General features: G+C 40.9%; 1 protein-coding gene across 1 annotated transcript in view; it reads left to right on the forward strand.

Annotated features, from left to right (window-relative positions):
• Nucleotides 1–8,055: 8,055 nt before the first annotated feature.
• The window catches only part of PREX2 (phosphatidylinositol-3,4,5-trisphosphate dependent Rac exchange factor 2), a 221,529-nt gene continuing 212,949 nt past the window's right edge, over nucleotides 8,056–16,635 (forward strand). The window contains 1 exon segment of the mRNA XM_028533661.2: nucleotides 8,056–8,617. Within this exon segment, the coding sequence (XP_028389462.1) occupies nucleotides 8,477–8,617 (141 nt within the window). The 5' untranslated portion in view covers nucleotides 8,056–8,476.

Raw genomic sequence — 16,635 nt, forward strand, 5'->3', positions numbered from 1 at the left:
TCAGCTACATTTAAGCTAGAGAAAAAAAAATAGACTTCATCTCTTCATGGGAGCGGCAGAATTGTCAGATTACTAAGTGATGTGAATACGAAGAATCATAATTCATTAAAGGTCATTATCTACCCATAATGGTAAGTAAAGCTAGTTATGCACGGCAAGTTACATATGTTGCATAATCCATTGTCCAGTATTATCTTTAAAAATTATCATGTAGATTCCTTTATATGGTATATTCCAGTTTTCATAACTTTCTCTTCAAAACTGGCTTTCTGTTCTACCACATCTTAGTGTGGTATGCTTATTTTAGTGTCAAAATATGAAGACACCACTGATTTTTTCTTTTTAGATTATCATAACCCTTTTATTTAAATGTCCCGCTGACAGGTGTATTGTATTGAATTTGAAGCTTCTAATGATGGTTCAAGGTAATGGTCTGAGGATGTATATTTTTCTATATCTCTTCACCACCACTTCCTGCGGTCACCACAGTTAGATGATAGTAAAAGGAAACACCCATTGCCATAAAGAGAAACATATGCATGAGATTTTGACAAATGGCTGAAAGATAAAAAGAGGATGGAAGGTTTTGACAAGAAAAAGAGAGCAAGGCAGCGTGAGAGCAGAATAACAGGAGAAGGCTGAAGAAAAGGAAACTTGGTGGGGACAGGGTGACAGAGGGGACTAGTGACTTCCTTGAGAAGTCTCTCTGCAGAGCAAGTCATGCTTTCTTGCAGACATGCCTATGTCTTCGTTTCCCCCCTCTGTGTTCTCCAATGATTAGTGCAGGAACCAATCATCAATGTCAGACTGAAAATACCTAAAGATTCTGTTCTAATAAGATGTACATATCTGCACAGGCAGAATTAGAACTTTTAGTGCCAGCACCCCAGAGTAAAGTTTTCCCATTTTGGCAATTGGAAGCTCCCTAACGAAGGACGTGCCACCTGCCTGTTCCCACTGATGGTTTCCTTTCATTTAGACAAGCCTTGGACACAGCATAAAGTTCCCAAACAGTGTTTCTTTTCTTTTTTTTTAAGATTTTATTTATTTATTTTTAGACAAGAGAAGGAAGGGAGAAAGAGAGGGAGAGAAACATCAATGTGTGGTTGCCTGTTGTTCACCCCCTACTGGGGACCTGGTCCACAACCCAGGCATTTGCCCTAGATGGGGAATTGAACCAGCGACCCTTTGATTTGCAGGCCAGCACTCAACCACTGAGCCACCAAGCAGGAAAACAGACCCATATACAAGAGTATAGGAAACACACCCCTGCTACAGAGAGAAACTATCCTCTTCTCCTCTCTTAAATAGAGGGATATCCAAAGACCATCAGAATTAGAAATGGACAGGATTAAAGACAGGATAAAGTAAAGAAAGGATAAGATTAAACAACAACAATAACAACAAAATAAAGTAAAAAAGCAGGAAAATTGTCTCTACAAGAAATACAGAAACTTCAGTGAAAGATTTCAGAATGTAGTGCCCCTGGAGTACAAGAGCAGAATGCTGTGAGAAAAGAAGAATCAGAAAGCAAATTAGAATATTACATGAATTATCATATGCCAAGTGAAAAACTTAACAAAGGTTAGAGTATAAAGTGAGTATGTCTCCTACAAAATAGAGAAAAAAGCCAATGGAGATGGAACCAAACAAAGAGACAACACCAACAAAACAAAGAGATTGAACACTTTTAATATTATATACAGAGAATAATTATAGGAGATCCAACTCAACTAATAAAGTTCCAGAAAAATGGGCATACAATAATAGAGAGGAAGAAAATATAAGGAAATAATACATTTTTTCCAATCACTAACAAAAATGGTAGAAGAAAAGTAAGCAAAGCATTCAAACTTCTAATGGGCAATAATTCTGAACCTAGCATTCTTACATAGTCAAGCTATTAATGAACCATAATAAACAGGACTCAGGCAATTTACATCCCATGCACTCTTTCTAAGGAAATCTCTTAAGGTATAATTCAGCAAAATAAGTATAGATATCAAGTATTGTCAGTTGAATTGTGTGCCCCCAAAGATATTATAATTGTAAGCATGTGACATTATTTGGAAATAAGGTCTTTGCAGATTATCAAGGTAAGACAAGGTCATCAAGGTGACCAATATGACTGTGTCCTTCTGTAAAGGGGAAATTGAAACACAGAGACTAACAGGAATGTCTGAGGGTACCAGGCAGTAATAAAGAAGCATGCACAGATTCTCCCTTGCAGACGTCAGGAGAAATTAACCTTGCTGACACCTTGATGTTGGATTTCTGGCCTCCAGAACAGTGAGATATGAGTATCTTATTACAGTAGCCCTAGAAAATTAATATACACAGAGAACAGATTTCTGATAGAAGAGATGGTGGAATTCACCAGGAGGCCTTGGAAAACAATCCCAGAATGAGAGTTTTCTATCAGTCCTCAGCAATCAGCCCAGATTGGAAATTAAATCAAAGGGCTCCAAGAACAATGAAGAACAGAATAAAAACAAAATAAGACAACAGATAGTACCTAAGGGGCTAGATAATGTGAGTGATTTTGTGAAGAAAGAATATATTTCTTCTTTTCATGAAAAATATGATTTCCACCAAAAATGGAAAATAAAAACAAAGCAATATGTAATAAAGTCATGGCTCAACTATAAGGAAATCAAGAGATGTCAAGCCTGTCTTTCAGTAACTGGTGGTGTCTTATGAAACAGGAATCATTTAACTTAGAAGTGGTCCCTGGAGTGTCATGAGTGTTACGACTTTGGACCCAAAGGGAACGGGAATGAAATACAATTTTACCAACTTATATATTTAGGTAGTAAGAAATCCAAAACATTGACAGCACCAAAAGCTGGAGAGGATGGGGAGCAATGGACCTATTTTTCATTACTGGTGGGAAAAAGTTTGGTAATTTGTTATAAAGCTAAATATACTCTTATTAAATGATCCCACAATTACACTCCTTGGTATTGACTCAAATGAGCTGAAAACTTATGTCCACACAAAAACCTGCACACAAATGTTTATAGTGGTTTTATTTGTAACTGCCAAATTCAGAAGCATCTGAGATATCTTGCAGTAGGTAAGTTGCTAAACAAACAAATGCATCCGGACAATAAAGTTTTTTCAGTGACAAAATGAAATAAGCTATCAATCATTAAAAGACATGGAGGAAACTTTAAAGCATATTGCTTTAGTAAAAAAAGCCAATGTGAAAAGGTTATGTGCTGTATGATTCCAACTGTATGACATTCTGTAAAAGGAAAAACTATGAAGATAGTAAAAATATCAGTGATTTCTAAGATCTTGGAGAGAGGGAGAAATAAGCCGGTGGATTTTTAGGGCAGTGAAATTATTCCATATGATATTGCAATGGTGGATACATTACAAATGTTTAACTAATGTATGACAAAGACCTGTCTTTGTTTAGAGATGGAATGATTAAGCTCTGGGAGGCCAATAGAGTTCCAGTGTATTTTATTCTTCTATTTATTCATTCATTATTCAACCAGCAAATATTCATTTAGCAATAATTACATGCCAGATTATCGAGAGGCACAGGGTACACATGGGTGACACAATCTTTTTCCTCAAGACACTGTGGTCTGGTAGCGAGTTCCATCAATTGATCTGGCAATCATGATGAAGTCTAGTCAGTGCCTCATGAGGGAGAAGGGACTGTACTATGGGGTTTGGCATTGTAAGAATCCTGAAAGTGTTCCAGCATGGCTGAGGTGCATTTGCACAGTGGGGAGTGGCATGGAATGCAGCCAGAGAGGTTGGCCAACAATGGCATTTGTCTTTATCTTGAAGTGTCTGAAACACGATCGGAAACCCATGGAAAACCTCTCTTGACCTCTTCCCTTATTTCTGAGGATCATGGAAGCAGTTCCTCAAATGATTAGACCAATCTGATACAGGAACAGTCCAAGAGTGCCTCACCCTTCTCGCTTCCTGACTCAAATCTTATCTGCAAAAACCTCTAGACACTCATGCATGGGCAGCATGGATGTACAAGGGCCAATTTATGCCCTTCAGGACAATCCCTGACCAACTGAGAGTAGGAAATGATGAATAGATGTTTCCATTTTTCTTCCTCCAGGTGGGTAGTTCTGAGACGTATTTCACAAGGCTTCTCAGAAGGTCCTATAGGATAGAGCATCCAGTTTCCCAGAGGGGCAGCCAACTCTAGTATATACTCTTGTATTGGTTTTCCCACTTTCTCTGTTTGACTCTTCCTTTTCCTTACTCCTGCTTCCTGGAGTAAGGGAAATAATAATATATGTTATCATATATGTTATCTTCACATTAGCTTTTGTCTCATACTCTGCTTTCTGAGGAAACCAGGCTAAGTCAAGTAGAGAAAGACATATGTATATATGAGTATGTATTTGATATATAATACATCATGTATAGATAATAATTAGAAAGTAATATATATTTTATGTATATTAGAATGATATAATATATATTTTATGTATATGAGAAAGATAATCCTGGAGAACATATGAGAGTGTTAATATAAGATACAGGGCAACCAAGTAGAGATTCACAGGGAGGAGATAATAGGGCGTAACTTGAGGTGTGGGAGATTGGAGAGGATTTTTAATGGAGATGATAAGGGAAGGTTAAGCAGGCAGATGGTACAATGCAAGGATGTATCAAGTCTCTTCTGAGACTAACCACAGACAAGAACTGGCTATTTATTTCACAGGGATGGTTGTAGGTTAAATTTCCATAATAAAAAAAAGTGACTATCTTTACATGTTAGACTGCGGCTATGAGAGGTTAGTCAAGCCAGTGTGGAAACGACCACATCTTTGAGAACTTCAGAGTCTTGCTCTTGCTAAAGTAATCCTATTGAAACATTTATTTACTTTTATATGCCATAAACATTGTAACTAAAAGTAAAACATGGCTATGAAAACTATATTTTGTCCTTTCAGGCAACATACATTCTAAAGTCCTTGAACTGGTATGATAGAAATATTTAATTACATGCTCCAGTACATCCCATGCTTGTTATGACTAAAGTATAACTGAATTAATGAGGGTTTTAGAATTACTTCTTGTCCAAGACTCTTAATTATGCATTATATAGCTCAATGTATCTGTAATATTTTTAAACTGGTATAATTTAGAATCATCTATCATAGACCAGGGTAGTGAAGGAAATACCAGGATTTTACTTGTAAGTAAAAAATAGTCTGACTCTTAGAATTTTCTATTTAACTAGATGGACATACAATCAACCTTTCCATTTTTCTTCAAGTGCTGTTATCTTAATAAATGTCCACATCAAATTTGATTTATTACTTTACCTAGTATTGAAATGACAGGAATGTTGAAATGATCTCCATCTGAAACAGGACCAAGGAAGCTGTCTTCTTACAAAGGGATAGCATTGGCTTTCTCATTCAGCCCAGGAGTCCTCTCCGCCGTGTGCTTTGGATCTTTGAACTGTATGATAATGGACTCTAACTATGCCAAGTTCGTGCATATGAAATAAATTTAATAGCTGAGCTAGTTTACCACCCAGCAGCCTCTTCTCTCTATCTCCTTTTCTTCCATCTCCTTTTTATTGGATGCTTCAACCTCATTAGTATTTCAGGAAAAAACTGGATCCTGTCCATCATTCTTGTTGTTGCTTTCCTTTCCCTGGCAGAGAGGGCCTGAAATTTCAATAGAGGAAGTGGGGAGGGACACAACACATTCAGAGTTTATGAAAGACCTTATTTACCATCAAAGTGAAGGTTTCCAGATACTCCAGCCCTGTTTTCTTATGCTCTTATGTCTTTGATGAGGAATTAAGAACCTCAGCCAGGGCTACAGAAGACTCTGAAAGTTGCCTGGCAGAAGGCACTACCCAGTGTCCTGAAGCCGTTCATTACTTACCAATGATGTTGAGTACACTGAGGAGCAGAAGAATGGGCAGAAACTATTAGTAATTCCTACACTGGGCACTTCTGAGAGAAGACTGAGTCTGCACACTTTAAGTGACTATTTTTCTGCCAGCTTCCTTGCACATTTTTTTTATTTTTTGCAAAGCAATCATTGCAGTTTGTCTTTCGATAGAATTACTTAAACATGTGACACTGTTCTACTCAATTGTTAATCTTTAGAATGGTGGCTCTCAGGTGTTAGCATGTCTAAGAAGGATCTGAAGATCTTGTCAGATTAGTTTAGGGCTAACATCTTTGAGATTCTCATTCAACAACATTGCGATGGGGCTCGAGAATATTCATTTTAACAAGATCTTGGGGGAATTGTCCTATAATAATCTATGACCCACCTTAAAAAAATACTTGCCTAGAGGTCAAGATCTGTATGGTCTCAGGCCTTGGTACTAGGCAACACACAAAGAGGTCCTCAGTACATGTGTGTGGAACTCAGGCGCGTGCTTTGGGTGAGTAAAACCCCATTGATGATTTAAGCTCACTGCATTGCTCTCAGAGGTGAGACTGAAGTTTTAGTGGGTTGTGTATAAGTTCATTTTTTTGGATAGAAAAAAATTGCATAAACAGTTCTTCAGTTGGGGACAACTGGTGAGAAATATTATTTTATCTGGGAGAACATCTGATGCAACACATGCTTTATTCACTTACTTTTTACACTAGAAGAGGGTGCAGACCTAGGGAGGAGGAAATGCATCCATTCCCTGCTGCCTGTAGTACGTTGTGAAAGGTTCAATCGCGTTTGATTTCCATTCATTACTGTCCCAGGTCTTCTGTTTGTTTGTTTATTGTTTACTAGGTGCTGTGAGGTCTGCTCTTTCATGTGCCTTGTCCTTTGTTCTTCTGCCACAGGGTGTGAAGCCATTTACTTATTTGTCCTTTGCTCATAAAAACCTCCAAATAGCCACGTGCAAAAGAGGGGAAAATCACATCTTTTCTACTGCTTCCTCACACATTATTCAAACTGAGTCCTCAGTATAAGAAGAAACGGACAGTCCCCATTCACTTCATTACAGAGGGACACAGTGATTCATCACAGACTGTGCTCTCGAAAGACGTCGTCTGGAAAACTGATCACTATTTTAATGGCAATAATTGGAAAGTATCTTTATTTTTTAGAGTTTTTCTAATGTTTTCAACTATTGGAGCAAATTAATGTGCCACTTTCTTGCATCAAAACAATTCATTCTTCCATTTATTTAAATGTCATTTATTGCAGACTATTCAAAATTGTTGTAAGTAGGAAAAATGACTGAAAAATACACATGAATAGTATCAAGACAAAATGTATATGGATTATTTTTGCTTGCTTGTTAAATTAATTGGAAATATTTAGTGCTCATTAGGCTCTGGATCTGTTTCAAGTGAGAAAAGGCAATAAACATAAACATTAAAATCAAGACACGCTCTCTGTTTCTCTCCATTTTCAAATCCTAGGAAGCCATCTCTACTTTTTTGATGAGCATTTGGTAACAACTTTGTCTTTATAATTAGCGACACTGTCTTAAATTATACCAGCTCTTAGAAACAGAACTGGCACAAATATTCTTGCCTCAGGTTGGGTTTACACACTATCTAGACGTTGAAAAGAAGTTACAGACTTGCTAAGGGTCTCCCTTCAGAACAGCACAGGGCAATGGTGATGCTTATTGTATCTGGAGCTTATTGTATGGGCCAGGGCGGTCACTTTCCCATAATGTCTCTGTTTATTATGCTAATTGACTCTCCCAGGGGCAGGCAGGAGGGTGTCAACCCTGTGGAATATTCTCGGTGGGGGGGAAGTGGTGAAAAACAAACCTGTTTTGTGCCTTAATAAAACAAAAAAATCAATGTGTGTGTGTGTGTGTGTGTGTGTGTGTGTGTTTCAAAAACGGGAGGGTCAATACCATGCTTGTTTTTGTTCCCATCCAGTTATGTAAGCCTGGGGACTTGTCTCTCTGCCTTCAGGGTTTGTACAAAACACATTAAAGCTAAACAATAGGCGGGAGACACAGGGGCAACCCTGGAGCTGTGTCCTCCTAGGTTTGGGAATCTCCCATTAGTTCCATCTCAAGTGCTAACTGTGTGTGTGTGTGTGTGTGTGTGTGTGTGTGTGTGTGTTTAGTTAGCTGGCACGCAACACACTTCCCCAGGGTTGTGTTTCCTTTTTCCTGAGATTTGGCGAAGGGTAAAGGGTCGGAGTCACATGGATACAAAGCATTTGATTAATGTCCAAGTCACCGCTGTGACTGCCAGAGCCGCCTCCCCTCCAGCCGGGGCCGTGTGAGGCCGGAGCGCCGGGGCCAGGCGCGCAGGTCCCTGGCCTGAGCCCCATCTCCCGGGAGTTTCCTCCGCAGCGCCCCGCGCCTCCCACGCAGGAGTTCTAGCGAGTGCCCCGGCTTGTCCCCGCGCCCCAGCCGAATCCTCTACCCAGCATGTAAAGTCGCCCGTCCCTCTTTGGACTTTGCGGAGCCATCAACTTTCCTTTCCCACCGCGTGGACCAGACAGCGCGCAGCACTGCCGCCAGCCGGGGGTCCCACCGACCACCATGAACGACGAGAGCCGCGCGGACGGCCGCGCGGAGAGCGCCAAGGACCTGGAGAAGCAGCTTCGACTGCGCGTGTGTGTGCTCAGCGAGCTCCAGAAGACCGAGCGGGACTACGTGGGAACCCTGGAGTTCCTGGTGTCGGTGAGTGCGCAGGGCGACGCCGGGGGATGGCGGGCGCGGGCCGCATTGTCTGCGCGGGGACAGGGACAGGTCCCAGCATCGCGGGCACCTGAATCCGCTCGGATGCTATGTTCGCGGGTGCGTTGGCCCCCGCGGGGAAAGTTTAATACCTGGGGGTGCACGGTGTTGCCAGGGCCTCGGAGAACTGCTAGTTTGGAAAGTTAGCTGGAGTAAGAGAAGGCGCCTGTTCATGGAATCCCGGCAGCCCCCATCTTTACCTACTCTTCTTTACCCCCACCCTGGCCTGCTCGGTTGCTCTGTGCATCGCACCCCCCCCCCCCCCCCCCACGCGCCTTCTCTTTCTCCCCTGGGGATTTTGTTAGGACTTTGACTTGCTGATTAAAATCAGTCTGCTACATTCAAATACATTTAGTTTTTTTTTTAACCTTTAATTCTTCTAGAGTTTGAGTTCATTATTCAGATTCCATGGCAGTGAAGTCCCTTTAGTTAGAATAATCTTTGAAGCAGGATTCTGATGGAGGGTAGGCACAGAAAGAGCAGCGGGGTTATGATCTCTAGCAGCTGTTTGATATTAAAGCCACATGTAGTGCTTACCCCATCCCAGTCCTACTAACTCCTCCCCCACCCCTGGTTTAAATCAGTCCCCGTTCAGGTCCTGGGTCCCCTGTGACCACTGAGCCCGGGAGAGGCGCTTAATAAAACTCATGTCAAACAACTTTAAGATTTCCTAGAACTGGCAGGAACTTTGTTTCAAAGTGTTAGCTTGGCTCTCTGGAAGTTGCCTTTGTAAACGGTTCATTCATTGTAGGATCAGGAGGGGCAAAACTGAGTGAAAAACCTTCTGAGACATCACTCAAAAGTTGAATTTTTTCTGCTCACTGCTGCAAAGACAAAGAATTTGCGGATTGGCTTCTCTCCACCCAGATGCCCAGGAGAGTATCATTCAGGCTCAGGAACTGCAGCCTTTGCAGTCTCCCCCAAAGCTTCTAACCTTCCTCTTCCACCACCCTGTTGGGAAACCCCTGGTCCAAAGGAAAATGTTTCGTAGGCCAAACTTCCTGCTCGGTTTTCTCAAAGGTGTAAGCTTTCTGCTTATGATTATGATAGAGGAAATTAACTACTTAGCTATGGCAAAAAGGAAAGAACATTTTCTCAAGGGACTTAAGATGCATGGGTTGGCTTCTGGTTAATTTCACAAGTTAAACTCAATCTACTTGAGCCCCAGGGACTACATTCTTTAGAAATATGTGGGCACTTGAGAATATACTGGTAATTGGTAATAAGTAGAATCGTACACTTCCATGCAACAATGTCAAAAAGGCATGTTTTTAAAGGAGATTTGACTTTTAATAACTTCAAATATGGCTTTCCGAAACTTTGGTGGTAATGAAGTCCTTTGACTTACAAAAATCTGAATCATGTTTTAAATTGCATTAGTTACTCCTTTCTGAAGCTTATGAAAAAGATACTGTGCAGATTCCTAATTTAGAGAAATAGCTAACCTAAGCTACCTTGAAAACCAAGTTGATCTTTATTTAAAATATCATTTTTCCCTTTAATGTTAACACCTGCTTATTAAAACTACAAACTAATTGCTACATAGAGCTAAGTAAGAGATTGTGGGAGACATAAAATAAATTATATTTTTCTATTTATAAGTAGATCATCTTATAATTTCATTCTTCTCATCTGATTCAGAAATTATGAACTTTTCCTTTTGTCCACTATTTGTGCACATATGTGGTTACACACACACATAAACACAAGCACACTGACTGGCCCAAAAGTCATCCTTAACAAAAGTTCACCCTTCTGTATAGTTTTATAACTATTCAAATCCTAAGATATATTTAATATACTATTATATTTTCTTTTTTGAGAATTATTTATAGTAACATTTAATTTCCATGTATTTTATTTGTTTACTTTCAGTTGATGTAGTCAATCTAGTTATAATTTTAGCCTGAGCTAATATGTACCAAGAGCTTTAAAAATATTTAAACCCTGTGGTCTGGTAATTCATCTTATAGTACAAGTTCATCCTAATGGAATAATTAGAAATGCAGACAAACAATAAAAGTAATTTAAAATAATTAGCCGTAGTATGAAGTAAGTACTGTGGTAAATTTGTTGCAGAAATTTGATAGTGCATTCTTAAGTCAAATTTAAATATTTGTTATTTTAGTAATTTAGATTTCTGTCATTGCCTCAAACCACTAACATGGATGAAAAGTAACACCTATCTTTATTACAAAGAAATAGAAAACATAATTTTACCAAGAACATATTTTTACTTGTGGGCCCATAAATAAGTCAACACAATGGTATTATTGCCCTTGATTAAGTGATCGTATGGCCTGAGGGGATAATGTTTCTTACTAAGATCTTTTACTTCTGATTCCTTTCTCTTCTCTTTTCCAACCCTTCACCTCTGAAGGAGAGAGCGCCTTTCGCCACCTCAGTCCCAGGTAGTCCATGAACATGGCCTTGTTCTCTGTACATAGACTCAGTACACAGGCTCTCTCTCTCTAGTTGCCACCCAGGAACATACTTCCTGATTGGACAAGGGACTGTCCTTTAAGTTTGCTGCTGTCATTTAAAGTGGCTCTCTTCCCAAGGGAGCCATGCTTTCTCAGGGCTCCTCTTTTGCTCTTCCCTAGCCCTTAGTTACTTGCTGGATTCCTACTGGGCCTTCCAGGCTTAGTTCAAGTCCTGCAGAAACCTCTTATGAACCTTCTCTCTCTGCTGCATCCCCGCGAGGTTAGAGTGCTCATTGCTGTGTACTTACTCTCTGCCCTGTGGTTACTTCTTCCTTAGCACCAAAGACAGCCTATGCATTTATTTGCTTACCTTTGTCTCATTCTACTAGGATGTAAGCTTCTTGAGGGTTACATTTTATTCATCTGTGTTTCCCCATAATGTTGTATGGTGCTTGAGACCTTGTAGGTACACAGTACATGCTGAATGAATGAATGAATGAAAGAACAACCAAATTGACCCATCTTCTAAATTTCTACCCATTTTTAAAGACAATTTCTTAATTCTTAAATTTCTGATTAGTCTTTTTCTTACATTTGGTCTGTATAGATAGTGGAATAATTACTTAAGCTCATATGCATATGTACTTTTGTAACAAAATATTTTAAATTAAACATTGTGTCTTCATTTAAAACAGGAACATGATTTACCTCAGGCATTGAGGTTTAAAAACTTTCTAACACAGTGTTATTTGAATTCACTGTATTCTAAATTTTTATTGGAGACTATGGATAGATTACATTATCTGGATTAATTATTTTAGGTCAAAAATAAAATGGTGGAGAGTGGCTGAATACATTATATATTCTTGTTTTGTTTGGGAAATGAAATGTTACGTTTCATTAGAAATACTCTAGTAAAACATTCCTTCTAGAGAAATGCTATTGTAGACCTAGTATTTAATGTCCCAAGTCTTGACAAAAGTAGGCTGCAGCCAGCTTCCTGTCTGCACCCTAGTCACGGGGCCTGTGAAGTTTATGATGGTTTCACAGAACCATCTGAGTGGATGGAAAAAGGGTAGATTGGGGCCAACCTTGTGGGTCTCACTTCATAGCAGTTGCATCGGGCTTAGCACTCAGAAGGACCTTGTGCTAGGTTTAATGCTCTGCCATCACCATCTTGAAATTCTTGTGAATTCTGTCTTTGAGCTTGTCTTTTGCAAGTGAAGTCCAGTAGGACAGTGGAGTGTGAGCAGAGTGGATATAAGAAAGAAAGAAAAAACTTCTTCGTATTTCAGCACCTTTAATAACACTCTTTTTCTCTGCTTTTTGAACAGAAGGCCTCCCATTTTTGCTTTGCATTGGGCCTGGACAGTTGTGCAGACATGTTTCACTGTAGCAAGTGGTGTTGAGGCAGGATGACCGTGTTCGTTCTTGTCTAAGTGGGGACACTTTTGAGAGTGAGGGTGCTGTTAACAATGACGATGGGAAACGGATTGTTCCTGGCAAATCAGCACACTACGGGCACTTTAAGACAAAGTTAGGTGTCTTGCCATAAACTAAAGTTACTGAAATTTGTTATCAGCCCAGGCTTTGACGTCAGATATACCACAATAACTTTGGACACATTCCTGAAATTTTCAAGCCCCATTTTCCTCATCTGGAAAGTGGGGGAACAGTAAATGTCTCCAGGTTGCTGGGAGGGTAAGATGATGTACGCATGGGGCTCAGCCCAGAATCTGGCTCCCGGGAGAGCTTGATGAATAGTCACCGTTGTTCACTCTGGTGCTGCAGTCGTCATGCAGAGCCACACATGCTGCTCATCCTCAGTGTATAACTTTTGTCTCTGTTACATTCTCCTCTACCTGTGTGCTGTGTCTCAGAGCCTTTTCTTGGCTCCCTACCCTGCGTTTCTTTCTGTCAGGGCACTCCTTCCCATGCTATTCTGTAAGTGCTCAGTGGTCTTTAAGACAGTGAGAACACTTTATATCTATGTAACAACTGTAGTAAGTATGGTGCTTTACAATTCACCCTAAACAATTGCATATTTATTACCTTATCTGGTCTGATATGTGTCCCTTAGCTCTTTCAAATGGTGCTCTCTAGAGCTCCAGGGTGCTGTGTTTTGGCTACAGGGTCCTCACAAAGGGCTCAGGGGAGCTGAATTGTGTGGGTTCAGGCCCTCTACCCTGGCTTCTAGCATAGCTCCACCTTCTTCTGATTTGTGTTTTTGTTAAAGCTGAGAAACAACACTTAACTGGATGGTAAACTCCAAGAGAATAGTGACTTCCTATGTATGCTTTTCTTGGCCTAAAAGTAGTGCTTTGTAAACAGCAGGTGCTCAAGAAAACAAACAGGCAAATAAAGCAAAAGCAAACAAAACAGTTTGAATGAATCTGAAAACAACTTCTTTCAGTCATGATCTAACTATTCCAGGCACAGATTAATTGATTCAACACATTATGTTAAGGCTTATGTTACTGGCTGTATTGTGCCCCCCCCCACCCCAATTCGTGGTGCAGCCCCAACCCTTAATATACAAATAATCACAGTATCATGTGGGAGGTGCAACAATAGAGTGATAAGCAAAGCAGCAGGGAGACATTAGGGTGTGCCTTCAATCTGGGGTCAAGAGAAGCTCTGGGGAAGAGGTGATAATAAAGCTGGTTCCTGAAGGCTGAGGAGGAATGTGCCAGAAAAGGAAGAGAACTACCCATCCCCACAATGTAGCATGCTCAGTGTGACCTTGGGATGGCATGCTGGGTGTGCTGGCATGACGTGGCATACAGTGGGCGTTGAAATATCCTTCATTAGGGGAGATAAAAAGTTCCATATGCTTTTTGCGTGTTCACAGGGGATGAGAAAAGTTCAGTCTGGTTTGAGTAGGATTTCACTCCTTAAAATTCCGATTTCAACTAAAGGCAATGGGAAGTCAATTATAAGGGTATGCTTGCTCTTTTTCTTTTTTAAAAGATTTTATTTATTTATTTTTAGAGAGAGGGGAAGGGAAGGAGAAAGAGCAAGACAGAAACATAAGTGTGTGGTTGCCTCTCATGTGCCCCACACTAGGGACCTGTCTTGCAACCCAGGCATGTGCCCTGACTGGGAATCGAATTGGCCACCCTTAGGTTTGCAGGCTGGAGCTCAATCCACTGAGCCACACCAGCCAGGGCTGCTTGCTCTTTTTAAAAAGAAATAATAAAAAAGTTTAAGAATTTCAGGTGCCACCACAATTGGCACTGAGCAGGAGTCTCCTGTGGGAAGAAATTGCCAGGCCACAATTCCCTGAGTCTGTGTCTCAGAGTGTCACCTTCAGATTCCTTCTCCTCGTGCCTATTTCCACCACCTCACCAGCCCTCCGCATGTGCTGCCTCTGCAACCGTCCACCCAAGCATACAGAGAAGACTTGTTCTTGCTCCTCTTAATCTGGGCCAGGTTATACCTTCAAATGGTGCTGTTATTATTTACTAAACAAGAGCATAGGCCAATAATCCTAGAAACAACATGAAAGAAGCATAGCCTAGCTTGTGTAATACAGATTCCTTCCCTTATCAGAGTCATCTTGCTCATTCGGTCTGCAGATTCTGCCCTATTTTTATCTTGGGCCCTTGGGTAGCTTCTGTTTGATCCCCCTGGTGGGGCACTACTCCTGGGCTGACTTGACTGAATTCTTCGTTTTCTAGTCTTTAGCTCGAGGGGCACACAGGAGGATGGCATTGGGAAGCTGCCTTTAAAATGTCTTGACTTTTGCAGTAAATATACCATGAACTAATTGGAATTCATTCATAATTCTGATTTTTGAAGTATTCATCCTATGGTCAGAGCCTACTCCTCATGCAGAAGGATGTGTCTTTAGTCTACGGTTTCACTTGCATGAGTATATCTTATTATGACTGATGGTGTTAATGGGAAAATAGAACCTGTTGAGATTAGCTTTGTTTCTTAGCAAGACAATTCTGTCGATGGTTTTGAGGAGCAAAGACTACAGTCTGGTTACCCAATGGGAGTTTATGCCATTGTGATGGCCCAGGTAAGAAATGTAAAATGTCTGGTTTAAGGTAGATGCAATGAAGAAGATAGCAAATCAAACCAAACCACACACAAAAAAACAAACACCCAACAAGTGGGAGGCATTTCTTGGGTAGAAACTCTAGGTTTTGTGTTCACTCAGAAGTGAAGGTAAGTAGAATGGAGAACACAGGACGGGGTGTAGGTTTCTAGTTCGAAGATAAGATGGGTTGTGTCATTAACGAGAAAGGAAATGCAAGAGACAGAACGGCATTGGGAGGAGGAGAGAAGGGAACTTTGCTTTGGACACGTTGAGCTGCAAATTCTGATTTCAGAAGACAGGAAGATAAAATTTAGGAAAGAATCTGGGCAAAAGTTAGAGAGCTAGAAAGTAACTACTCATCTGTGTTGAAACTATCGAGTGCATCCGATGACACAGGGGAGCAATTTGAGGAAGAAAACATACAAACCAAGGGTCGGGCATCGGAGAGCTGATGCTGAAAGGTCGGAGGGAGAGGAGAGTGCCCAGGTGACTCAGACTGAGTCCTTCAAAGGTGAAAACAAACAACCTCTCGACAGCCAGGAAGGATTTAGTTCCCAAGAGAAAGCTTTCTTTCAAGTGTCAACTTTGGGGAAGTAGGTGGTGTAAAGATGGAAGGTTTGGTGATTAGAGCATCATTGGGGTTTTGGCTTCAGCAGTGGCTGTGAGCAGAAGCCTGACTGAGAATGAGGTGAGACACGAGTGGGAGCTGAGAAAATGAAGAAGGTGGAGAAACTATTCAAGGAGCTTGGTGGTAAATGCAAGGGAAGAAATAGGTTAGTATTGTAAAGGGATGGTTTTGTCCAAGATGTTTGAGGAAGATGTGTATAGCCAAGGAGGAGGAAATAATAAAAAGGGAACTAAGGAGCATGGTGGAAGTCAGGTGCATCTTCTGGCAAACCAGGGCAAGATTCACTGAGCCACCATGCCGTGGAACATACACACAGCAGAATGTCATTGCAGAACTAAGACTGAGCAAGCTGTCTCTTCTATATTTTTAAAAGTTCTGCTTCCTGCTTCTCTAGTGAGCTTGTGGAACTGCTGGGATGGCCTGTGTGCCTCCACACTCTCCAGTGCCCCACCTTCCCCACTGGGACAAGGGGGTGAAGGTAGAAAGCATTGGTTTAGGGATTCTGATAATTTGGGTTGAATACCTGGCATAACATGTACAAACTGTGTGAAATGGGACAAATTCCATAGCCTCTTTATGCCTAGCTCCACGTTTGGAAGACACATACAGTATCTCACAGGGCTGGCCTGAAGTTCTAAACAGCTCCTGTGGTGGGGTCCTGGTAGGTAGTCAGCATTTTCTTTCTTTCTCCCTTCCCCAACTCTGAGTTCATCTCTCTCTCCCCTGTCTCTCCTACCTCACAGGATGAGCCTGGAACTTGCTTAGGCCGCCTAGCCTCCTCCTGACCTCTTCCTTTTCCAACCTAGAAGCACACAGGAGAGTTTGACAAATAAATAAAAGTCCTGGGGAGGCCATAGGGGCC

The sequence above is a fragment of the Phyllostomus discolor genome, chromosome 7, assembly GCF_004126475.2.
Source record: "Phyllostomus discolor isolate MPI-MPIP mPhyDis1 chromosome 7, mPhyDis1.pri.v3, whole genome shotgun sequence".
NCBI lineage: Eukaryota > Metazoa > Chordata > Mammalia > Chiroptera > Phyllostomidae > Phyllostomus > Phyllostomus discolor.